We start from the raw sequence: 27,115 nt of genomic DNA, 5'->3' as shown, positions 1-27,115 counted from the left end.
AAAGATCTTCTATCTGTAAGCTATTCCTTGAAAAAAAACAAAAGCTACCTGAGCCGACACCGAAAAAAACACCACCAAAAGCAAACCAAAACTGACCACATCGACATTTTTTCGTCCTCCATTTTGAAATCTTGTTGTGATGTTTCGAGGTATTGCTAAAAGCCAAAATGTACGCTAAATGGCTTGGTTTTAGAACAGAAAGCGCGCGAAATTCGAATTTCTTTTTTAAATGTTTTGTATTTACAATTTTTTCGCACAGCCAGTTGTCAGCTGGTCAGTGTTCGTGTTTGGACTTTTACAGTAATTGCAACAATTCTCTTTGAAGATAAAAAGCTTTCATTATGTCTTTGGACCAAGTTGTCAATGCTGATGCAGAGGAAGAATTGGCAAGCGAAGATGAAGATGAAATCTTTTTTCAAGACATCGATATGCTTCAAAACCATGGAATTGTAATAACTAACTCCCTTTTTTATTTTTAACACTTCCTCTATTTTAGTTTGATTGTTGTATTTTATTTTACTAATTTATCTTTTTTGTGACATGACATCTTTCTATTCACAGAATGCAGCAGACATAAAGAAGATCAAGACTGCTGGAATCTGCACAATCAAGGTTTGAAACAGTGATTCGTTTTTGAAAGTGATTTTTATGGATGGATGGGTGGGAAAATGGAGGAGGGTACAAACATGCCTTTTCGGACCTTCAAAATCCTTCTAATGGATCGTTAAAATAAAGCATAAAATCTAATTTCATTGCTCTAAAGGTTTAGAAAGAATGTACAGAGTCCCAGAATTGTTTAAAACTTTTTTCAGGTGGTACCTACACGCTTTTTTTATAATAATAATATTGTTTTACAAATTCGCAGGCCACCGTGCGGACACATGGGCCTCTATGAATCGCTCATACATTTTGGGTTAATTATTTACATTGTTAATATAGACAGGTATGCAACAATAGTGACACTTTCAATCATATTCAAACTTTTTAGCTTTCCAGGCCACACTAAGGGTCTCTTTAAATTCTTCCACTGAGGATGAGTTGAGTTGACTACTTTAGAAGGCAACTATTCCACTGCTTAATGCCCCGATAGTATAGGGAGTTACTCTGCGGACCGCGAACACCATCGTTCCCAAAGATTACTACTAATTCAGAGTCGTGCGTTCTCATAGGTCTCCCTCGCTGGTTACATTTCTTAGGGATGCAAGATTTGTCATAGTAGTTTAGATGTTTAAAGATCTCAACCATGTCACTTACCTCGCGTCTGTATTTTAGACTAGTTATTCCGATTCTTTGCATTCGATTTTCATAGCTTAGCTGTCCACATGTCTCAACTGTTTTAGATGCGCGTCGCTGAACACCTTCTATCAATCTCGCGTGTTTTTTCAGTTTTGATGACCAGATAACCTGGGCGTATTCTAAGTGTGGTCTGACAAATGTTACGTACAGTTTTCGAAACAGTTCTGGAGTGAGGTACGTGAAGGTCCGCCTGATAAGACCAGCCATTGAATTAGCTTTTTTCACCTGATTTGATATGTGTTGGTCAAAGGAGAGATTCTTATCTTCCAAGAACCAATTTATACTCCCACTGAGGCTTCAGTTGGTGGCACTATGTTATACATATCAAAAAATCTATCTTACGAACCTCGTAAAGACCTTGACTCTATACTTTATAGTCCAACTCTTCTTGAGTCTACTTTTGCCGAAATCTCTCTTCCAAATTCTACTAATACTATTGTTGGATCAATTTACAAACACCCACTTCTTTCTCTCGATGACTTTAACAAACTCCTGGAACCTCTTTTAAATAAAATCGACAAAGAAAACAAACAAATTCTTCTTCTTGGTGACTTCAATATTAACCTCTTGAACGCATCGTCTGACCATAACATTTTATCTTACCTGAATAACCTTGGCTCACACTTTCTTATACCTAATATTTTTCTTCCTACTCGTATTACTGACCATTCTATGACACTTATTGACAACATCTTTTCTTCAATTTCCGAGAAACCTAGCTTCTCTGGAAATTTGCTTTACTCTATCTCTGATCACCTTCCCCGATTCTACCTTGTTTGTGGTTCTTCTAATATCAAAAAGCCTGGTAAAACTTTCAGGAAAGACTGGAAGAATTTTGACCAACAAAATTTATTCTAGATTTTCTTGATATTGATTGGGCAAACAAATTATATCACATGACAGATGTTGATCAAGCTTTCCAAAATTTTTATGATTTAGTTAAAAAACTTATCGATCAACATGTTCCAACTGTTACCGTGACAAAGCGCCAACAAAAGACCAGAGCAAAACCATGGATTACCCCTGGAATAATTAAATCTATCTCGCAACGCCAATTTTACTCCAGAAAATACATCAAAACGAAAGACCCAATTATGAAATCTTTTTATTATCAACGCTACAAAACTTACAAAAACCTTATAGTTACTCTTACACGTAAGAGTAAAAATAATCATTACTCTCATTATTTCTCTGTCCATGCTACTAATATTCTTAAAGTTTGGGAAGGCATAAGAGAGATCATTGGTTCAAACTCTAAATCTTCTCCCTCCTCTGTTCGTGTTGATGGTCTTCTAACATCTGATCCAAAAGTTGTTGCCAATGGCTTCAATCACTTCTTTACATCCATTGCAGATACTGTTCGCTCCAACATTGGTCCAACCAACCGTCATTTTTCCCATTATCTTAAGAACCGCATCAGAAATTCTATATTTCTTGACCGTGTCAACCCAGCTGAAGTCTTGTTAATTATTAATTCCCTTTCTCTAAATAAATCATCTGGTCCTAATAGTATCCCCCCAAAACTCCTCCGCCTTCTAAAATTTGATCTTTCTGGGCCACTATCCTTTCTTTTTAACCTTTCTTTTGAATCTGGTTCTTTCCCCACAATGCTTAAACTTTGCAAAGTAATTCCCGTTTTCAAAAACAAAGGCTCCCCTAGCTATAAGCATAAAGCTCGTACCCAAAAATTTTAGAAATGTCAAAAAATGAAGGTCTTCAAATCTCTCTAAAACCTATTTTTATAGGAACCTATGGTATTTTGTAGCAAAAAGCAAAAAAAATTAGAGCTTAACATCGCTCTAAAAAATTTTTATTGCATTTTTCAGGTTTTTGTAAAATTGTAGGCCAAAGTAGGAGAAAAAATCATGAAGTTTTGCATTTCCTTCTCATTGACTTCATTTTCAACCCCAACTTCTAACCATTTTTGAAATCTACATAAAATTTCTGACAATTTGATATGTAACATGCCTATGTTCCCAAGAAATCAACATAGGCTAAATCTGAACCTGCTGCTACAGTACTGAAAAAACTGCTTCGGAATCATATGTCCTTATTAAAGGGTTTTTTCAGTTATGGATTCAAAAAACTAATCAAAAGGTCTCTTTTGTAAGCTGAATCAACTTTGTATAGGACTTGGACTGGTTAAATCTATGATTTGAGGCTTTCAAATCCATTTTTTCACTGACTAGTAGTAGGTCAGAGTTTTTGTCACGCCGTGACGGAAAATTTTCAATAGCCTGTAAAAATCTATGAGAGTGGAATCAGGTCTTCATTTTTTCCATGAAACGTCAACCTATTAGTGTTAATCAGAAACCTAAAAAAGAAATTCAAAAATTAACCCACAAGATTTTCTGTAGCCCTTTTTAGTTTTTGTCACGCCGTGACGGAAAATTTGGGCCTATGTCAAAATTCCCTTATCTTTTCGTCAATTGTATTTGAATTGAGATTTCTTTGCTGGAAAATTCTTCAAATAGGTAGAGTTCATCAGAATATGCAAAAATTGAGTCAAAAATCCAGAATTACAATGAACTAGAGGTCCTGCAAGGTGGATTTTCTCATTTTTGATCAATATGTTTCATAGGCTACTTTTTGAAAAAACCGGCCGTTTTTTAGGATTTAGTGTATGTTTTAACTTTCAAAGTTAATTTTTCTCATTCTTGTATGTATTTATGACAACTTGACATTAAAATAATAATGTTTCTTACAAATTCAGAAAAATAATTTCATATTCACATTTGTGATTTTTGGCGTTTCATCACTTTTTGGGCCAAAATTGGGTCATTTTTAGGTCGAAATCCAAAAAAACGACAACAGTAACCTGTAAATAACCCTAACATGTAATATATCAGTGGAAGCGGAATTTTGAGTAGATTTTGAATATCCAAGTTTTATGTCCTAAAAATCAATTCAATCAAAATTATTATGCTTTAACAGCTAAAAAAGACATGGGTGCGAGCTTTTTGCTTATAGCTCCCTCTTGAAATCTCCAACTACCGCCCGACTTTACTTTCCAACATTGAAAAAATTCTTGAAAAACTTATGTATTCTCGTATTATTACTTTTCTAGATTCTCATCGTGTATTTTTTGAACGCCAATTTGGCTTTCGGAGATCGCACTCAACCATTCACAATTTGCTTAACATTGTTGAACGTATTCGAAATTCTCTTGATGATGGTAACTTTGCTTGTGGTGTGTTTGTTGATTTGCAAAAGGCTTTTGATACGGTTGATCACTCTATTCTAATTTCAAAATTAAATCACTATGGTATCAGAGGCAAGGCTAATGAATGGTTTAGATCGTATCTATCTAATAGATCTCAGTTTGTTTCCATCTCCTCTACTGAGTCCTCTATTAAAATAATTCCTCATGGGGTTCCGCAAGGCTCTGTTTTGGGACCCCTTTTATTTCTAATTTACATTAACGATCTCCATAATGCCATTTTTTCAAGTGAAACTTTTCATTTTGCTGATGATACCCATCTCTTGCATTTTAATCCTGATCTCTTATCTTTATGCAACAGAGTCAATCGTGACCTCAGATCCCTCCAAACCTGGTTGAAAGCCAACAAAATTTCCCTTAATGCTGGGAAAACAGAATTTTTAATTTTTAGACACCATCGTAAAACTCTTGCTTTCAATCCTTTCCTTAAAATCGGAGGTAAGAAAATCTTTCAAAGCTCTCATATCAAGTATCTAGGTATATTGATTGACTCTCACCTCAACTGGAAAGCGCACACAACTTTTCTGTCATCAAAACTTGCACGAGCCAATGGTATTATATCAAAACTCAGGCACTATGTTTCAACAAAAACCATTGTTAATATCTACTATGCTCTTTTCCATTCTCATTTACAATATGGTTGCCAACTTTGGGGACTCACTGATAATACTACATCTAAACCTATCTTTATTCTTCAAAAGAAAGCCTTACGTCTCATTACCTTTAATAACTCTCAATGCCCTTCTTCTCCACTTTTCTCAGATCTTAAAATTCTCAAAATCTTCGACCTTGTCAGATGCCTTAATATTTCTTTTGTTCACAAATTCTTGAACAACAGATTACCTTTCGATCTTCTGCAATTTTTTAACTTCATTCAGCTTGATGCTGATGGTGATGATAATCAAGGTACCAGAGGAGCAAAATTGAAACTTCTTTTTGTTCCTTCCTTTAACACTATAACTTTTGGTAACAAATCATTTACTAAGACCTGCATAACACAATGGAATTGTTTACAGCGATCATACCCTGATATAACCTTGAGCTCATCTGATTATGATATCATTAAATCTCTTGCCTTCACTCACTGTATTGGGGAATACTGAGCACACCCCCTCCCCAACCAAGAAAGCAAAAAAAACTATAAAAAATTTATTCTATTTTTATTGCTTCAATTTTTTCGGCACTTAGGTGGGCGCATCTTTTTTGATTAGCTTAGCTATAAGGCGGTCTCCTTCCTTTTTATTTTGTTGATTCCGCCTCTTGTATCATTTTCAGATGTGTTAAAAAGGTAAATAAATACTTACTTACTTACTTACTTACTCTTATCGATGATAACACCAAGATCTTTTTCGAATGATACACGTTCAAGAATTTTATCCCCTAGTGTGTATTCGTGTACATGTTTGATATTATTTGGCTTTCCTAGGGTTAGCACATGACATTTGTTAGGATGAAAAGTTAATAGCCATGTTTCGGACCACTTTTGTAGTTGGTTAATATTGTTTTGTATTACTAGTGCATCCTCAACTGATTCCACTTTATTGACGAGTTTGGTGTCGTCAGCAAAAAGGAATAGTTTTGACTTAACGGATTCTGGTAGATCGTTGATATAGAGAACGAAAAGGGTAGGCCCTAGCACACTACCTTGAGGTACTCCACTGAGCACTGCTTTTTGCACCGATTCAACTCCGTTTACTTTGACAATCTGGGATCGATCCTTCAGGAAGTCTTTGATCCATTCAAGCAACTTGTTTTTTATTCCATATGCTTCTAGTTTGATTAGGAGACGTTGATGAGGAACTGAGTCGAATGCTTTTGCAAAGTCAAAGTATATTGCGTCTACGGCTTTTACCGTTTCCAATATCTTCGGTGCAAGCATCTAGGTAGTTTAGTAATTGTGTTACAGTTGACCGGCGGTTGATGAAGCCATGTTGTTTGCTAGATAGTAATTTCTCTTGATCAAGATATGTCATAATATGGGTTTTGAGAATCTTTTCCATTATTCGGCAAACTATAGATGTTAAACTGATTGGACGATAATTTTCTGCTATGTTTTTGTTTCCTTTTTTATAGACAGGTGATACGTTTGCAAGCTTCCAGTCCTTCGGAAGACAACTCTCATTGAAAGATTTTGTCATTATCAGGAAAATCGGTTCTGCGATGTATTCGGCAAGCTCCTTGAGCATCCTTGGGTGAAGCTCATCTGGGCCGAGGGATTTATTTGGATTTAACTTTTTTAGTTCTTTCCTTATAGTTTCAGTGAGTATGTTGATCTCAACTTCTTTATCCGTCCTAGAATCAAATTCAGGGAGCTCCTCGAGTGGCTCACGCGTAAAAACACTACAGAATTGGTTCTGGAGGATGTCAGCTTTACTTTTATCGTCATACTTAATGGAGTTTTCATCATTTGGATTCTCAAGCAGAGGGTGGATTCCAGATCTTGCCTTAAGGTTACTACGTATATATTTCCAGAATCTTTTTGGGTTTGTTTTGGACTGTTCGCTGATCTTTTTCTCGAATTCTCTTTTGGATCGAGTCAGGGCTCTTTTGGCGATATTACGGCTTGTTACATACTCTCTTCTATATCTTTCAGTGTCTTCATCATGTAGAGAGTTGATCCATTTTCTATGTGCTTTTCGTTTCTCATTAATTAGGTAACAAGTGTTTGAATTTAATGGGCATTTGCCTTTCTTGATCTTTCTTGACAAGTCTTTGTTGTTATTGTTGGAAGTTGGCACATAAAGGTTTCGGAGCTCGATCATTTGCTTTAGGAACAGGTCCCAGCTCTCATTTACATTTAATTCTACTGACCGCTGGATGAAGTTGGTGGACCAGTTTATTTGGCTCAGATGGGTTCGCATTAGGTGGTAGTTAGCTTTGTTATATTGATATCTATTTAGTTCATCCTTGAGAGTGAAGTAGCCATAGAATTTAAAAAAGAGGACACTATGATCACTGAGATGGAGTGGGGCAAGATATTTTATCTCAGAGACTTGGTTTTCTTCCCCTGTAAGGATGAGATCGAGTGTCGATGGCCTATCGGTTCCACGTCGGCGTGTTGGTTCGAGGACATGTTGGTATAAGAAAGAGTCTCTTAGAGCATCGAGAAATCTTTCCTCGTTGCTATCTTCTTCGCATGGGGAAAACCAATGTTTCCAGTCGATCTTTCCGTAGTTAAAGTCTCCTACAAGACATAGGTGAGTGTATTTTGGGTTTAAGCAGAGATCTTTTATGAGCTTGTTCATGTTCTTGTTATTTTCATCGTAGTCGTTTGTTTCGGTTTTGGTCGGGCTTCTATAAAAGCAGCCAAATAACATTGTGTCTTTGTTCTGCATTGCTATTTCTATCAGGCAGACCTCTTCAAATCGAATTTTTGTTTCTATTTGTAGGATAAGGTGTTCAATGGAGTTGTGAACTAGTATTATAATTCCTCTTCTTTTTTTCATTCCAATATTTGTTTTATATGGTGTGGAGTAATTTTCGAAAGAGTAGTCTTGATCTTTTCTCTCGGAGACTCGTTTGGTGTTTACCTCAGTGATGGCAATTATATGTGGTTGTTCTGCGATTACAGTTTTTAACAGCTCATTTTTCTTTTTACTTGTCATTTGGTCAGCGTTTGTGTAAATTATCTTAAGTTCTCTAATTGTTGGGGTTGTTTCTGTAGGTTTGTTCATGTTTTGGTTTGATGGGTTTTCATTTGAGCTATCGTCGTTATCATTTTGTTTGGCCTTATTGGCTGGTTGGGTTGTTGTCTGTTACGTTGGTTTGGCTGTTGTTTAGTGTCGTTTTTTTGTAAACCTTCTTTAGGTCGAATCCGTTTTTTGAGGATCCTCGGACTCTCCAAATGAACTCATTCGTGGTGAGATTACGATTTCGGTCTTTAGCCTGCTGGGACAGTTCTTTATAGCACTCGCGGTCGGATCTACAGAGGTCTTCCGTGATGCTCATGCCCTTATACTTTTCGTTTCCCTTTAGTGACGGGAGATTTCCCATTATCTTCCTCACTATTGAGGATCAATAGTGTCGGACGAATACAAGAATACACTTTATAAAAATGTCCATGATGAAAATGGCCGAAAAACTAAGAATATGCTAAGAATACGACCATCATGGAATTTGGCTACTGAAGCTAAGAATGCCATTTTAAAGACATTTTCAATTATAAATTATAAATTATCCTCAACTCAAGTACGGCTCACTCCTTTTACAAAAGTGCCATTTTATGCTTGAGGCGTATGTACTAAATGTTAAATCTAGTATGAATTAGGATCCTAACCTAAGAATGTACTGTAAGAATATTTTAGGATGGTTTTCCCAAAAAAGTTAAGAATATTAAGGGAAGAAATTTTCGCGAGAAGAAATTTTCGCGGAATTGAATTTCGCGAACAGTCGCGAATCAGAGTTTCAAAATGGCAAATTTCGCGGAATTTAATTTCGCGAATGAGCCGATTTCAAAAGTTTCACGGAATTTAATTTCGCGATTAAGAAGAAGTTATAAACTTAAATTAACTTTTAACCATCACGGAGTTATTTATATTTGTTTATACTTGATAAGAAATACACGTTATAATGCTTAAAAATCAATTGTGTCCATATTTTTTGGTAATACCTGGTCAAAAACAACAAAATAAAAGAAGAAGAAAAAAAATCGAATTTCGCGGAATTTTATTTCGCGTTTTTACAATTTTGGTGTGTTTCGCGGAATTTTATTTCGCGAATTACACCCAAATTCGCGAAATTAAATTCCGCGAAAATTTCTTCCGCGAAAATTTCTTCCCTTAAGCCATTCGATTGTTTTTTATTCCCTCCGCGAATTTTTGTAAAAACTTGTGTGACCTATAAATGATCGAATTTTCTCTTCTCACACCACGCATCTTTATACAAGTGATAAGCTTGTATGGTGTGTTTGTGTTAAAATTAAAATGTCAGACAGTAGTGAAACTTCAAGTGATGAGCGAACCACTCTTCGTCAAAATGTTGCTGCCAAAAAGAATGCAAATAAAAAATTCAAACCGAATAAATCATTTAGAGAAGTTGCTCTACAGAGGGCTTTGAAAACTTATGTAATTTCAAACATTGTGGATAGTTATAATGTTCTTGCGATAAGAGTGCTGTGGAAGGAGGAGAATTATTCGGATATGTTTACAAGAAGGCAAGATTTGGAGAATATATTCAAGGACATTGTTCCAGTTAAAGTGTTGATAAGCTGTGTTACCGCAATGGAGAAGGGTGAAGAGTTAGATACGGGACTAAGTTTTTGGATGGCATTTGATTGGCCAGATATCACAGCAAACAAGTTCGAGAACATGCTATGCAAAAAGGTTATGGAGTCTGGTGTTAAAATCGATTCGTGCAAGGGAGTCAAACCAAGAGGTATGTCTAACTCTTAGATAATTCAATCTTTATTTCACTGAATTATTCTGATAACTTAATTTTTATTTGTTACAACTTGATACAGCTTGATACGCTTTGTTACTGCTTGTTACATAATTTTTACACGGAAAGTCGAATTTTGAGACAGGGGTGACAGCATTTTTTTCAACTTTTGGACATCTAATTTTTGTTACAACTTTTGTTCGAATTGTTACAACTTGTTACAGCTTGATACGCTTTGTTACTGCTTGTTACATACTTTTTACACGGAAGGTCGAATTATGAGACAGTAGTAACAGCATTTTTTACAAATTTTGAACATCTAAATTTTGTTACAACTTTTGGTCGATTTGTTACAACTTGATACAGCTTGATACGCTTTGTTACTGCTTGTTACATACTTTTTACACGGAAAGTCGAATTTTGAGACAGGGGTGACAGCATTTTTTTCAAGTTTTGGACATCTAATTTTGTTACAATTTTGTTCGAATTTGTTACAACTTGTTACAGCTTGATACGCTTTGTTACTGCTTGTTACATACTTTTTACACGGAAGGTCGAATTTTGAGACAGGGGTAACAGCATTTTTTACAAATTTTGAACATCTAATTTTTGTTACAACTTTTGTTCGAATTGTTACAACTTGTTACAGCTTGATACGCTTTGTTACTGCTTGTTACATACTTTTTACACGGAAGGTCGAATTTTGAGACAGGGGTGACAGCATTTTTTACAAATTTTGAACATCTAAATTTTGTTACAACTTTTGTTCGATTTGTTACAACTTGTTACAGCTTGATACGCTTTGTTACTGCTTGTTACATACTTTTTACACGGAAAGTCGAATTTTGAGACAGGGGTAACAGCATTTTTTTCAAGTTTTGGACATCTAATTTTTGTTACAACTTTTGTTCGAATTGTTACAACTTGTTACAGCTTGATACGCTTTGTTACTGCTTGTTACATACTTTTTACACGGAAGGTCGAATTTTGAGACAGGGGTGACAGCATTTTTTACAAATTTTGAACATCTAATTTTTGTTACAACTTTTGTTCGATTTGTTACAACTTGTTACAGCTTGATACGCTTTGTTACTGCTTGTTACATACTTTTTACACGGAAGGTCGAATTTTGAGACAGTAGTGACAGCATTTTTTACAAATTTTGAACATCTAATTTTTGTTACAACTTTTGTTCGAATTGTTACAACTTGTTACAGCTTGATACGCTTTGTTACTGCTTGTTACATACTTTTTACACGGAAAGTCGAATTTTGAGACAGGGGTGACAGCATTTTTTACAAATTTTGAACATCTAAATTTTGTTACAATTTTTGGTCGATTTGTTACAACTTGTTACAGCTTGATACGCTTTGTTACTGCTTGTTACATACTTTTTACACGGAAAGTCGAATTTTGAGACAGGGGTGACAGCATTTTTTACAAATTTTGGACATCTAATTTTTGTTACAACTTTTGGTCGATTTGTTACAACTTGTTACAGCTTGATACGCTTTGTTACTGCTTGTTACATACTTTTTACACGGAAGGTCGAATTTTGAGACAGGGGTGACAGCATTTTTTACAAATTTTGAACATCTAAATTTTGTTACAACTTTTGGTCGATTTGTTACAACTTGATACAGCTTGATACGCTTTGTTACTGCTTGTTACATACTTTTTACACGGAAAGTCGAATTTTGAGACAGGGGTGACAGCATTTTTTACAAATTTTGAACATCTAATTTTTGTTACAACTTTTGGTCGATTTGTTACAACTTGTTACAGCTTGATACGCTTTGTTACTGCTTGTTACATACTTTTTACACGGAAGGTCGAATTTTGAGACAGGGGTGACAGCATTTTTTACAAATTTTGAACATCTAAATTTTGTTACAATTTTTGGTCGATTTGTTACAACTTGTTACAGCTTGATACGCTTTGTTACTGCTTGTTACATACTTTTTACACGAAAGGTCGAATTTTGAGACAGGGGTGACAGCATTTTTTACAAATTTTGAACATCTAAATTTTGTTACAACTTTTGTTCGATTTGTTACAACTTGTTACAGCTTGATACGCTTTGTTACTGCTTGTTACATACTTTTTACACGGAAAGTCGAATTTTGAGACAGGGGTGACAGCATTTTTTACAAATTTTGAACATCTAAATTTTGTTACAACTTTTGGTCGATTTGTTACAACTTGTTACAGCTTGATACGCTTTGTTACTGCTTGTTACATACTTTTTACACGGAAAGTCGAATTTTGAGACAGGGGTGACAGCATTTTTTACAAATTTTGAACATCTAAATTTTGTTACAATTTTTGGTCGATTTGTTACAACTTGTTACAGCTTGATACGCTTTGTTACTGCTTGTTACATACTTTTTACACGGAAGGTCGAATTTTGAGACAGGGGTGACAGCATTTTTTACAAATTTTGAACATCTAAATTTTGTTACAACTTGTTACAGCTTGATACGCTTTGTTACTGCTTGTTACATACTTTTTACACGGAAAGTCGAATTTTGAGACAGGGGTGACAGCATTTTTTACACATTTTGATGCTTTTATTCTTTTTATTTCATAGGTGCATCGATCGGTCAAATTGAAAATCTAGCCGCATCCCAATTGTACATTACCCTGAAGGACCATAAATTAGCTGAGCCTCTCAAAAAGATTGTTTTGAATAAAATGCGCCTAGCAAGAGCGGAGGCCATCAACCGGGGCGAGGATGAAGACAGCATTGAGATTCCTGTTGACGAGTCTGTAAAGCCTGTGAACATATATGTATCGTCAACAATTGCCAAAAATGTCCACGACAAATTATCGACAGAACTACCACGTCTAAGACAGTTTAACCTGGACTTCGAACTTGACATGAGAAACTCTTCAAGTAAGTAATTTTAAATTACATCATTGCAACTATCTCAAGTTGATTATCATAGGAGGAAAGTAAGTTTTTACATCAAATTTTTGACTTCTATTTTAGACAAGGCTCCGAAAGAAGTTGCAAAGCCTAGAAGCAGACTGAACCAAGCCATTGACGTAGTTGCTAGAGTTATGAAAGACGAAAAATGTGAACTGTTCAAAGGATATATCTATCGACATGTTCCAGAATCGACCAGAACCTATTACCACTATAAACCTGTCGAGGATTATGTCATGAGGATCCTTAAAAATTCATCAGTTGCGGATTCCTTATCTGGTCAAACATGGGACGTGATACGGCACTTGGAGAAACCTTCTTGTCGAATAGTGAAACAGATGAAAATGGACTACAACTACATCGAAATTAACGATGGCTTCTTTTTTAACATAGAAAAGAAGTGTTTCGAGCAGAATCCAGCCCTGACCGGCTCCCCTAGAGCCTTTGTAATTTATAACCACAAAAAGCGTCCAAATCCAACACCATTTATGGAGGGTAAGCTTGTTTTTTTTCAGTTTTGTATCCTATCGACAGCTCAATAAAACACTGATTTGAACTCTCCTGTAATGATTTATTGGTAGTCGTGTTATATTGCCTCAGCTTCCTATTAGAACAAATAGAAATATCTTGCTTGATGGACACATTTTCATACTTTATATTACTACTTTGTTCCATTCAGGTATTATGAACAGCTTTCCCAATCCCATCATCAGAAAACAGTTTCTGCAGAAATATTATCAATTGCTGATGCACAAAAAGTTTCCCAAGAAGGAGAGAAAGCTAATGCTGGTTGGCGACTCGGATTCAGGCAAAACTAGCTGGTTTTGTCCATTCGAAGGCATAATTCCATCGACCTTTATCAGCTATATCGTACCAGATGGACGTTTTTCTGCGTCAACTATCAAAAGCAACACCCAAATCGTTTGCATGGACGAGTGGAGTCCCGAATCACTGTCTTGCGAAGATGCAAAAAGACTTTTGCAAGGTAAAACCAAAATAAGATTCCATACACTAGAATAAATAACCTAGTCGATCGTATAAACTTGGAAATGCAATTTTAAAAGTAAAAGAACAGAAAACAACTTGAACTATATTGCAGTTATTAAAAAGATGATTAAAGTTGATTAATTTTCTGATCGTTTTAGGTGGTCGCATCACAGTGCAAAAGAAACACAAGGGAGTAGAGAGTTTCCACTATAATTCTGGATTCTTTATTACAACAAATGAAAATCCTGATTTTGGCCCTGGTAGAGACGGTAAAGCAATCAAAAAACGTATCTGTGAATTTGACACAATCGAGCTTCCGAAAGTGGATACATCTATGAGCAGTAAGTAAATTCATTGTCAACTATCAAACCTGCCTGATAGAATAAAAAAACTTCATCTTACCCAACAACGAGTCGAGGTGTATTTTATGCCCTGAGAGATTATCGTTTCAGAAAATAGCTGAGGAAAATGTGTATATATTGATCAATATCATGATTTTATTTGTCAGTAAAAAATTACACTACTATTCGAAATATTCGAAATACATTTCTTTAAATTACTTTTAGATTGGCTACGCAAAAACTGCATGGAAGTTTTCCATTGGGTTGCGCTACAGCTCAAAGACGTACCGATATTCTCTTGTCCGATCAGAGAAAAAACAAAAGATGGTGCCTGCTACAACGACTTCGATAATGAAAATCCTTTTTCATCTGACGATTCAGACGCTTTAGAATTTTCATTCACTCAGCCAACTGCTGCCGAAGAAGTTGCAAATGCCCAGCCAGGTCCTAGTCGGCCATCATCATCATCATCTAGATGTAAAACCTTTGAAGATGTGTTAGATGAAACATATTACATGTTGGAGAACTTTGATCGTTATGCTTCGAATCCAGATTATCAATACAGAGAAAAAGTTTACAAGTTGCTAAAAGAGTATCGAGAGGTGAGAGTTCCGATGCCGGATGAAATATTGAAGAAATATCGTCAGCGCTATGAATCTGATTGGCAAGGAGCAGACACCGTATACGATATGTTCTTATTAGGGAAGCAAAAAGAACGAAGCTGGTTCCCATATGAAATTTTTGAAGCGGAGTATCCTGACTACCAATCAATCATCGGCGCAATTATCGATGAACGCTCGACCGACAGGGCTTCAACTACAGACGAAGATAACGAACAACAGAAAAAGACAGCACCAAAATTCCAGACACAAACTCGTAAACTTTCTAAGAAAAAGAAGCGAGCTGTCACAGACCTTGATACTAGCTCAGATGATGATAACGTTGCGTCGAAATCCACTCAAGGTGCTCCGGAGAAGAAAAAGAAAACAAGTGATGTTTGTGCCCCGATCAAGATCGAAATCCAATCTTCCCTTTCTGACACAAACTCAGATTCATCAAATCAAACGAAGGGGTCCAAACGAACTATGAAGAGATACATACCGAAAAACATTGTTGACGAAGTCGTAATCATCAGTGATTGAAGTTAAATTTTACTAAAATTTTAAAAACGAAAAATAATTCATTGAAATTTTAAGATGTTATGTCTTCCATTCCTCAAACTCGTCTTTATTTGAAATTACCAAATTAAATTGAACATTAAAATTAAGATAAAGAACCTTTTTTAAATGGCTATTTTCGAACCTTTCTTATGAAAATTTGTAACAAGATGTATCAAGGTGTAACAAGCTGTAACAACATGTAACAAATAGACCAAAACTTGTAACAAGACTATTTTCGAGATTTTCCTATGAAAACCTGTAACAAGGTGTATCAAGGTGTAACAAGCTGTAACAACATGTAACAAATAGACCAAAACTTGTAACAAGGCTATTTTCGACCTTTTCCTATGAAAACCTGTAACAAGGTGTATCAAGGTGTAACAAGCTGTAACAACATGTAACAAATAGACCAAAACTTGTAACAAGGCTATTTTCGAACTTTTCCTATGAAAACCTGTAACAAGGTGTATCAAGGTGTAACAAGCTGTAACAACATGTAACAAATAGACCAAAACTTGTAACAAGGCTATTTTCGAACTTTTCCTATGAAAACCTGTAACAAGGTGTATCAAGGTGTAACAAGCTGTAACAACATGTAACAAATAGACCAAAACTTGTAACAAGGCTATTTTCGAACTTTTCCTATGAAAACCTGTAACAAGGTGTATCAAGGTGTAACAAGCTGTAACAACATGTAACAAATAGACCAAAACTTGTAACAAGGCTATTTTCGAACTTTTCCTATGAAAACCTGTAACAAGGTGTATCAAGGTGTAACAAGCTGTAACAACATGTAACAAATAGACCAAAACTTGTAACAAGGCTATTTTCGAACTTTTCCTATGAAAACCTGTAACAAGGTGTATCAAGGTGTAACAAGCTGTAACAACATGTAACAAATAGACCAAAACTTGTAACAAGGCTATTTTCGAACTTTTCCTATGAAAACTTGTAACAAGGTGTATCAAGGTGTAACAAGCTGTAACAACATGTAACAAATAGACCAAAACTTGTAACAAGGCTATTTTCGAACTTTTCCTATGAAAACTTGTAACAAGGTGTATCAAGGTGTAACAAGCTGTAACAACATGTAACAAATAGACCAAAACTTGTAACAAGGCTTTTTTCGAACTTTTCCTATGAAAACCTGTAACAACGTGTATCAAAGTGTAACAAGCTGTAACAACATGTAACAAATAGACCAAAACTTGTAACAAGGCTATTTTCGACCTTTTCCTATGAAAACCTGTAACAAGGTGTATCAAGGTGTAACAAGCTGTAACAACATGTAACAAATAGACCAAAACTTGTAACAAGGCTATTTTCGAACTTTTCCTATGAAAACCTGTAACAAGGTGTATCAAGGTGTAACAAGCTGTAACAACATGTAACAAATAGACCAAAACTTGTAACAAGGCTATTTTCGAACTTTTCCTATGAAAACTTGTAACAAGGTGTATCAAGGTGTAACAAGCTGTGACAACATGTAACAAATAGACCAAAATTTGTAACAAGGCTATTTTCGACCTTTTCCTATGAAAACTTGTAACAAGGTGTATCAAGGTGTATCAAGGTGTATCAATGTGTAACAGCATGTAACAAATAGACCAAAACTTGTAACAAGGCTATTTTCGAACTTTTCCTATGAATACCTGTAACAAGGTGTATCAAGGTGTAACAAGCTGTAACAACATGTAACAAATAGACCAAAACTTGTAACAAGGCTATTTTCCAACTTTTCCTATGAAAACTTGTAACAAGGTGTATCAAGGTGTATCAAGCTGTATCAAGTTGTAACAAATCGACCGAAAATTGTAACAAAATTTAGATGTTCAAAATTTGTAGAAAATGTTGTCACTACTGTCTCAAAATTCGACTTTCCGTGTAAAAAGTATGTAACAAGCAGTAACAAAGCGTATCAAGCTGTATCAAGTTGTAACAAATCGACCAAAAATTGTAACAAAATTTAGATGTTCAAAATTTGTAAAAAATGCTGTCACCCCTGTCTCAAAATTCGATTTTCCGTGTAAAAAGTATGTAACAAGCAGTAACAAAGCGTATCAAGCTGTAACAAGTTGTAACAAATCGACCAAAAATTGTAACAAAATTTAGATGTTCAAAATTTGTAAAAAATGCTGTCACCCCTGTCTCAAAATTCGACCTTCCGTGTAAAAAGTATGTAACAAGCAGTAACAAAGCGTATCAAGCTGTAACAAGTTGTAACAAATAGACCAAAAATTGTAACAAAATTTAGATCTTCAAAATTTGTAAAAAATGCTGTCACCCCTGTCTCAAAATTCGACTTTCCGTGTAAAAAGTATGTAACAAGCAGTAACAAAGCGTATCAAGCTGTAACAAGTTGTAACAAATCGACCAAAAATTGTAACAAAATTTAGATCTTCAAAATTTGTAAAAAATGCTGTTACTACTGTCTCATAATTCGACCTTCCGTGTAAAAAGTATGTAACAAGCAGTAACAAAGCGTATCAAGCTGTAACAAGTTGTAACAAATAGACCAAAACTTGTAACAAGGCTTTTCAAGCAATCGAATGCTTAGAAAATACAGTTCATCCCATAAAATTATGTAACTAAAGGTATTAATATGTATAAATATGTAAAAAGATCGACCAATAGTTGTAAGAAGATTTGAATGCTTGATAAAATTTATTTCAACACGATAGTTTTATCATAAATTTTCAAAGTTTAATCAAATTGAGCATATATTAATATAAATCTATTAGAAACAAGTTTATTTTGATTGATAATTCTTCACAAAATCGTCTACAATTTCATCATCTTTGATTTGTATTAAGTTCTCATTATCATTGTTGCTTTTCACTATCTTTTGAGACATTTTTTTTGGTTCAGATTTTGGTATCTTTTCAGTCTGAGAGCTCTCCGATTTACTATCATCGCCCGAGCATAAGCACATCCCCTCTCTTTTTGAACGTTTTAACAATGGTTCTGTCGGTTTCTTTTCCTTCTTTTTCTGGCCTGAATTGAAAGCTTCAAAGTCAAAGTCAGAATCGTCCGAGGAGGACATTAGGGCGAATTCAAAGTAAAGTCTTTTTGCGGCGGTATAGTTATTGATAGGTTTTTTTGACATTTTTCCTTTGGCTTAAAAAAAGAAATGATGAAATATAAATTTTGCATAACTTATAGAGACACATAGATAATTCATTAAAAATATTCAACTATTTTGATAAAAAAAGTTTCCTGAAACAAGCACTGTCAGCTCTGACTCTTAAAGAGTCTCTTGTTCTTGTTGAATGAAACTTCAAAGAAGTGTCTTTCAAAATAAGAGCCCAGGACTTTGGTCCGTATTTCTGGATGCCTTGCTTTAAGTAACGATCTTCTTCACTAGTAAACTTTACATTTTTCGTTGTTCTCTTGTTGGCCTGTTGTGTAGCAATTTCTCTCTTGAAAGTGATATCGTCATTAGGCATCTCAGCCGTTTTTACTTTAGAGGCTGTAGCCCAGGTTATAGTATTATCAGTATGCCGAACTTTTGTAACTGCCAAGTCGGTCGATTCATTCAGCGATTTGTTCATTGGTTGATACGGGTCGTCGTTTGTTGGTTGGAATGGGTCGTCGTTTGTTGGTTGGAACGGGTCGTCGTTCATTGGTTGTACGTTTCCGGAGCTGGAAGCTGTGCTTTGGTCATCAATTATTCTTTGACTTTGGAATAAAACTTTTTCATCAAAAGAACCAGAAACATTATTGAATAGTTCCACTAAACTTTTGTTACCTCTTGCTTCTTTTGTCATTTTTTCCATGCATTTTCGTCCCTCGACTGCAACGATTCTAGACTGTGTCTTTTTGTAGTGTACCTTTGCCACTGTTGAACTGTGTTTTTGGTCTTCAGTGATGAAATGCTGTTCTTCAAGATTTAACCTCTCACTACTTTCAGTCTCTACAATTTGCCTATATCTTGTTGGGTTGATATGTTTACCAATCGCCTGGTGAACAAGTATTGTCATGGCGGAAGTCAACGATTGAAACTGAGTTCCGTTCGTAGAAAGGAGTAAGAAGTCACATTGTGGATTAAGGCGAGGTCGTATGTATTCCAAGTACAAGTCAATTATTTCGATTGTGTCATCCGTTAGTATCAGTGTATCAAAGATATATCTGAAAAATCAGAATTATAATCTCCTGAGTTGATTTTACATTTTAAAAGGGTATTGCATACATTTGATATAAATCATTGTTGAGACTAAGACTTGGGACTAAGAGAGAAATAAAAAGAAAGGCAGCGAAAGATAAATCTTTGAAAAGTTTTCGAACAGTAGCTTTGTAAAGCATGTACCTTGAAGCAGTTTTAAACTCCTTTTGATCTACAAATCCACCATTTGTTCTTGCTTTGTTGACCATATCGACGGTGAGGAATTGGAAAGTCATAGGTCTTGAGCATTTCACTCGAAGAAAAAGCAACGTAGTTATAAATCGAATGGAGAAAACTAACTCTCCTTTTGTTAGAAATCTTGATTTTTCACTCGATGAGCACTTTTGAATGACCGTTTTAAACTGTTTCATGTGGAATGGAATGACTTCCTCCATTTCTTCTAATGTTGCCCAACTATTTCTGGCAATAAGGGTTTCCAGGTCAAGATTACGATTGCATTCTAAATTTTTTCTTTTTCGAAGGTTTTCAGTTGCTCTCCTTAGATATACTTCAACTACGGTGAATAAACGTAAAGTGTTATCAGAAACACCACCTGCTTTTCGAAAATCTATAAAATCAGTAATTGCTTTTACATAGTTTACAGCACCTGAAGGACCGACCTGCCATTCAACCTCTATTGTTTTTAAAAAAGATATGAAAATTTCTGCTGATGACAGACAACAGTCAACAAATTCATTTGAAAGTTCTACGTCGTTCTCATTATTCCCCATGGCATGCATAAAATATTTCATAGCTCGTTTACCAATTTGTCTAGATTCTCTGTTATTTTTACCTCCGCCACATGAAGTTCCGAGCCATGTCAAGAAATCTAAACCGATTCCGTTATCTAATGAAAATGAGGGCTTACTAGCAGTAGAGGCTCTCTTTGGTATAGAATGCAGGTCAACCATGTCTTCTCGCTTCACAACAGGTTGCTCGTCAAAATAATAATACCATGGATGCTTAATATTTATGTGCTTCCTCAAGCCACGGCAACTTTTAAAATCTACATGTAGACACAGTTTTACAGGACAAGTGTAAAGATTTCTTACGTTTGGACGAAGTTTCAATGTTCTTTTTCCATGAGCAGCACCAAGTAAAGCCTTCCAATTGACTTGGAGCCTCCTCGGTCGAGGCATCTTGAATGAATACAAACTATTTGCTATTTTTATACCCTTTTACAAGGAACCTTTAACAGGGGGTCCAAATTTCAATTCAACAATAAAGAACAAAGGAAAACATGGTACTTTTACCCCTATATTAAGACTGACAAATGGAATTCGAGCGCGCCAATTAAAACTTATACCCAATCAGAAACGTTTTGAATTAAGTAAAAAGTATCCAGTCTAAAATTCAGCCTGTGTTTATTTAAATCTCCATTGTAGATTCAAAATCTATTTCAAGAGCACACTTACAACTTTCTAGTTTATACACCATCACTAACGCATGCAAGCGTAGAGAATAACATGTTTTTTCTAAAGGAACAAGTTGTTGTCATATGAGTTTCTAACAGAGGGAACAATTCTTATATAAAACGAAGAACCAAACCGCTCCTCTCGATACTGTTACGTTAGGGAATAATTTGATTCATTTAATTTTCGTTGATCAGGAACGTTCAATTCCTTTAAAAGGGAACATTAAGGTTAAAAAAAAGCAGTGAAGATAATGTTCCCTCTCATAGAAGGAACAAAGAACATTTTATATCAAGTTTAATTTATGAGGTAATAAAAAGTTCCCTTAAGTACAATTCATTCTGTGATGCAAAACATGAAGAACAAATCATTCTTAAGGGATCATAATGTTCGTTCAATAGAAGTTCCTTGAGAGTTCTGTAATTAGAGGAACAGACCAGAAATTATATACATTAAGGTATCCATGATGAAATGGATTTACACCATTCTTATAAAAAAAAAAGCGTGTATCCGCCATCCGTAAAACTTAATATCCCCTGTCCTATAGGGGAATGGTGATTGGGGAGGGGGCAATGAGCAGCTAACAACTGAGGCAATTTTCCAGTCACGCACGATAAAAGTGATAAAAAGATAATACGTGAAGGTGAATTCGAAAAAGCATCAATAATGACTCTGCTTCTTTAAGGCAGGGGGGTCCAACTTTCCATGAGGAGCTTTATAGAGAGGTTGGGCTTTTTCTGATTAAAATTGTTTGCGTAGATAAACCGTGACTGATAATTGTGTCAAGTTTTAAAAATAGGGAATGTACCTTATCGGGGAAAAAAATGTCGGAGTTTTATTTAGTCGGTGTTTTTTTTCGTGGGGGAAAAATTTCGTCACCTAGAGGCATTGTCGTCACTTTCCCCCGACCAAAATTTCAAATTCGTCACTTTCCCCGACGAAATTTACAATTTAGTCACTTTCTCCCAATTAAATTGTCCAAATGAAATGGTTTCCTTCACTAGCTCGAAAAAAAGATATTGTAATTCGACGTTTAAAGCACCAATTTCGGTTAATAAAGGTGTGAAAAATTTAGATCTTAATGTTGGTTTGGGTTTAAAAAATTGGGTAAAAGTTTTGGTCGGGTGATAAAATATCAGGGAAAAAATTTGTCGGACGAAAATTTCGTCACCTTCTCAAAATTTTCGTCACTTTCCCCCGACATTTTTTCCCCGATAAGGTAATATAAATGGAGGGGGTTGCAGACTTATAACGCTCCTATGACGCAGGGGTATGAGAATTCCATAAATAAAGATATGTTTTATACCACTTCTAGGGCATCCAAATGACGACAAAAAAGAAACTGTTGCAAATCAAGGGGATATCAGAAGCAAAAGTTGATAAAATCAAAGAAGCTATTCAAAAAATTGTTGTAAGTTTGAAAAGACCTTCTGTTGTGTTTTTGATCTTTTTGCACGTGATGTCCTCGCCCAAAATTTTTGATTTTATGATCTGTAAATTACTCTTGGGTACCTAAAATTTTCCACCCAGGACATTCTTATTCCAACCCCCCGGTTATTGATTTTTGGGAATTTTTTTTTGAAGCTTCCCTCTTTTGCCCTAATTCTGCTGTATTAGCCTCCTTTTCGAAAATTTTCCACCCAGGACATTTTTATTCCAACCCCCCCACGCTTATCAATTTTTGAGATTTTTTCCAACCCCCCGACTATTAGCTACCCGAGAGTAGGTTTATATTTGCTTCAGTAATTGATGTTTATCTTTTCGTTTAGAGCTCTGGCTTTCACACAGCCCTTGAATACAGCGAAATTCGACGGCAATGTTTTCGAGTATCAACTGGCAGTCAAGAATTAGAGTATGAAAAACCTTTATCTCTTTAAAAGTTTATTTAGATTTTTTGGTTGTCTTCTAAGATTGATAATTTCAAAACAAACCCCTTTAGGGATGTTAGACATTAATTACGCGCTCTTCTAAGTCTAAAAATGTTTTTCTTCATTTTTTTTCCAGCAAGCTGCTTGGAGGTGAGTTCCGATGGACAGTTTTATTTCTAACAGCGATGCTGTTATACAACAGAATTTTAAATTTTATCGCCAGAAAGGTTTGAAATGGAGTTTCTAGTACGACAGTCTCCAAATTCGTTGGGAAGATTCCCCAATAAACTCTTATAGACCCTTTAAAATTGGAACCTCTGTAGCTCGAATGACTCCTTAACTCGAAAGTATTTTTGTATTTCGAGAAAATCTGAAAGATAAAATATTAAATATTAAATACTATTGTTCCATAAAGTTATTCTAAGCCAGAATCAGAGTGTTAAATAAAGTATTTTTAAAAACCGTAATGCTCGGAAAATACGTGTTTAACCAGTTTAAACCTGATTTCAAGGTGGAATGGAAAGTATGTCAATCACGGAGGCTTTTGGAGGTAATTTATTATATTCATTGAAGACTTCCATAAGATTTTCAAACTTATATCTATAAAAAAATGTCGACTAGAATTTGAATGTTCAATTATAATTGGACCAATTTTATTCCAAACTTTGCCGTTTTATTGAATTTCGACCGTTTAGGATGATCGCATTTCTATCGATTTTAATATGTTTGATTAATTTGATTGTCGGCTCAGATTGATTGATATTTATGAATTTTAGAGAGAGCTTAGAATTAGCCCTTTGAAATATATCTAACCATTTCTAACGTTTCAGATTGTACGGTATTCTTTTTCTAGAGTTCCGGACAGGAAAGACACAACTTTCACATACTTTATGTGGTAAGAACTCAATATCCCTCAACATTTTAAGGAGTTGAATTTTCTGTCATGCAGTTTCTTTTGATGCTACTGTTAAATTAAAACGTGGCGATTTTATATAATTTCTCTTCGTGACATAATATTGAACACCGGAATCATATTTTTTCAGTTACCGCACAATTACCTGGCGAAAACGGATATACTGGTGGAAAAGTTATGTTCATTGATACGGAAAACACTTTCAGACCGGAAAGATTGAAATCCATTGCTGATAGATTTAATCTTGACCATGACGCGATGTTGAACAATGTCATTTTCGTGCGAGCTTACACTAGTGAACATCAGTTCGAAATCTTAGATGGTGTGGCAGCGAAATTTCACGAAGAAGCCGGTGTTTTTAAGTTACTCGTAAGGTTGCTAAATTTATTTTTTTGTAGACAACAGTAAGCTCTTAGCCCGAAATAATGCCAACTTTCCTTTTCACAATGCGTTTGATAAATAATTCGAGATAATGTAAAAAATAGTAAAGAGTAAAAAGGGGTTACGCAAACTCGGGATGCCCAAGAAATAAGCAATTGCTGTAGGCTCCGCCAGGTTCAGGTCAGTTTGTGTGTACGGTAAGATGAAAATGTTTCATTTTTTAGATTATCGATTCGATCATGGCTCTGTTTCGCGTTGATTTTTGCGGCCGCGGAGAGTTAGCAGACCGTCAACAAAAGCTTGCACAGATGTTGTCCAAATTACAAAAGATTTCCGAAGGTAACTAAAGGGAACTCAACACATGAATATAACAAGTGAAAACTGCTGAAGTTTTGAAATCAAGATTTTCAACACGATTTTTTTTTGCATTTCAGCTTGAAGGTCCGTTTAGCATTTTTATCAAATTTGAGCCTCAGTATACTCTCGGGTACCTAATAGCCGGGGGGATTGGAATAAACGGGGGGGGGGGTTGGAAAAATCTCAAAACTTAATAAGCGGGGGGGGGGGGTTGGAATAAAAATGTCCTGGGTGGAAAATTTTTGAAAAGGAGGCTAATACAGCATAATTAGTACAAAAAACGGAACTTTCAAAAACATTTTCCCAAAAATTTATAAGCGAGGGGGGGTTGGAATAAGAGTGTCCTGGGTGGAAAATTTTTGAAAAATTAATTAGCGGGGGGGGGGACGGCTATTAGGTACCCGAGAGTACTTATAAAACGAATGTATTTTCACTTTTTAGAGACAGAAATTTACACGCTTTTTTATTAGAATAACTTTTGTAAGAATATCAGGGTGAGATTCCGGAGCCTATTGTTTAGAACAATAGAAAAATAACTCACTTTCAGCCAAAAAACACTATGTTATAAAAAACCGTATTTTGATAGATTTTACTCCAGGCTAAAAAAATTCGAAAAGCCTTGAATTAGAAATTCTTTTCTACTTTCAGAATACAACGTTGCTATCTTCATTACAAATCAGGTAAAGATTAAAGTCGATACCTTTCTTCACAATCAGTAGTTTTGAGAATCCGAGATCGAAAGGCAAAATTACATCGGTATTCCAGTATATTGTATTTTGTACCCTCGGAAGCCCCCCCAACGCACCCCAATATTTTCGAGGTACAGTACTGTGTTATCGAAGGTAATTTAGTATGGTGTTCTCTTAAAATTAATCCTGGTTCTGTATGCAGCAAAAAAATCTCATTACACCCTAAATTATGTACCCTTTGTCTTTTATTTTCTAGATGACCGCAGATCCCGGAGGTAAGTCTGAAAATGTTTTACGATTCTTATCTCGTCTTTTCTTCAAAATTTCATCACATTTTGCGTTGACCATCGAATGTTCAAATTGATAATTATTACTTACAGTAATCGACCCCATAGGCAAAGGATTTTATACCACGCCGCTATTTGGCCCGGACGGCATTCCGGGTCACAAGAAAAACAGGCTAGAAATAATAAACACAACCCCTTTCATTAGAAACCCATCTTATTGTGTTTTTTTCTTTCCATTTCAAATTACGATGACGAATTATCTACAACTATGCAGCTACGATGTCGTAAGTTTAAATTATATTGATTTTTATGCTCTACAACTTTTTATGATCTAGAACTTTGACAAACATAATACACCACGTGTCACAAGCCCAAACAGGGCCCTGTCCGTTGGTGATAAAAACACCACTCATTTCATCATCACATCTTCATTGAGCTTTCACCCCCTGTGGGAACAAGAATAAAAACTTTGAAAATAATCTTTGTATTTTTTTAAGATTTAAAAAATACAATTTAGAACTCACTGGGTTACTTAAAAAGGGGTGTAAAATTTACTCCTCTACTCTTCCAGAACAACAGCCATTCAATGTTTTCTTTCTCCTGAATGAGGGGCTTGGATCAATCATCCTTTTTCAATAAGACGTTACTACTTCAAATTTTATTCCAATTTTCGAAATACTATCATTAAGAAATTTGTTTATTACCAACCCTGATATGTTACTGTCATTGAATTGTTTAGGTTCCAAGCTGATCCAAAGAAGCCGATTGGTGGGCACATTTTAGCGCATGCGTCAACGACTCGTATTTCGCTACGAAAAGGCCGTGGTGAACTGAGAATTGCCAAAATTTATGACAGGTGAATGAGTCAGATTACTAGCCTACATTCGAGTCCCCCCGCTAATTAATTTTTCGAAAATTTTCCACCCAGAACATTCTTATTTCAACCCTCCCCCCTATATTAGCCTCCTTTTCAAATATTTCCCACCCAGGACATTTTTAAACCAGCCCCCCAACACCCTGCTTATTAAGTTTTCCACCCGCCCCGTTTATTAGGTGTATTAACAGATATGTTCACATTGATCGAAATAATTTAAATGGGCCATAGAAATCGTTTATTGGACTTCAACTTCGACAGAATAGTTGAAAAAACTGATGACTGATGAAATAATTCTCAAAGAGTGAAAATAACAACCTTTTTAATAAGCCCAGAATTTACCACCTGTTTACAATAAATTACTTTTTTTTGCTTTTTTAGTCCTGACTTGCCAGAAAATGAGGCTACATACGCTATCACAGAAGGAGGAATCGCTGACGCCAAAGAATAAGAGTGCGCATGCGTAGAGGTAGCTGTCAAATAATATTCACACCTCAAGAGATTCTCAAGATGGAGTCTTTTCGGGCTCATAGAATGGTTCTACAAAAGACTCAAAAAATACAATATAGTAAATATTAGTTGGAATTCGAATCGTAGAGGATCCTCATCGACAGAGAAAATTGAATTTTATGTAATTGTACGAAGAGAATATATTTATTTATTAGATTCCTTATTTATTCAAAAAAATTTCCAATCGTAAGTCTTTGAATTGCTTGAAATCACTCAAAATCTTTCCAATAAAAACGTGCCCCCAGACCCCTTCGTCCAATGTTGGAAGAATTTATCAAACTCAACAATGCACTGTGATGTGAATGTGTAACCGTCAGTGTGTCTGGAAACCTCGAAAAAGCCGTTCACTTCTT

At 35.4% G+C, this 27,115-nt stretch overlaps 3 protein-coding genes across 3 annotated transcripts; 2 read left to right on the top strand and 1 right to left on the bottom strand.

Annotated features, from left to right (window-relative positions):
• Positions 1–251: 251 nt before the first annotated feature.
• Positions 252–26,952, top strand: LOC136804642 (meiotic recombination protein DMC1/LIM15 homolog). The gene is made up of 14 exons (XM_067061249.1): positions 252–449; positions 562–612; positions 22,199–22,294; positions 22,653–22,735; positions 22,888–22,901; positions 23,263–23,301; positions 23,605–23,646; positions 23,795–24,033; positions 24,270–24,384; positions 25,051–25,082; positions 25,348–25,366; positions 25,653–25,662; positions 26,118–26,234; positions 26,634–26,952. The coding sequence occupies exons 1-14, from the start codon at positions 342–344 to the stop codon at positions 26,701–26,703; spliced, it is 1,035 nt and encodes a 344-aa protein (XP_066917350.1). The 5' UTR covers positions 252–341; the 3' UTR covers positions 26,704–26,952.
• LOC136804640 (uncharacterized) lies at positions 9,236–15,344 on the top strand. The gene is made up of 6 exons (XM_067061245.1): positions 9,236–9,889; positions 12,483–12,788; positions 12,885–13,316; positions 13,501–13,806; positions 13,967–14,149; positions 14,375–15,344. The coding sequence occupies exons 1-6, from the start codon at positions 9,439–9,441 to the stop codon at positions 15,289–15,291; spliced, it is 2,595 nt and encodes an 864-aa protein (XP_066917346.1). The 5' UTR covers positions 9,236–9,438; the 3' UTR covers positions 15,292–15,344.
• LOC136804631 (uncharacterized) lies at positions 18,504–20,610 on the bottom strand. Its single transcript, XM_067061233.1, has 2 exons — positions 19,616–20,610; positions 18,504–19,437 (listed from the first exon to the last, which is right to left on the bottom strand). Exons 1-2 carry the CDS (start codon positions 20,608–20,610, stop codon positions 18,504–18,506), a joined length of 1,929 nt encoding a protein of 642 aa, XP_066917334.1.
• Positions 26,953–27,115: the final 163 nt, after the last annotated feature.

The sequence above is a fragment of the Clytia hemisphaerica genome, unplaced genomic scaffold (genome assembly GCF_902728285.1).
Source record: "Clytia hemisphaerica strain Z4C2 unplaced genomic scaffold, Clytia hemisphaerica genome assembly, whole genome shotgun sequence".
Taxonomy (NCBI): Eukaryota; Metazoa; Cnidaria; class Hydrozoa; order Leptothecata; family Clytiidae; genus Clytia; species Clytia hemisphaerica.
Note: the sequence above shows the minus strand (reverse complement) of the source record. Positions and strands in the feature narration are given on the sequence as shown.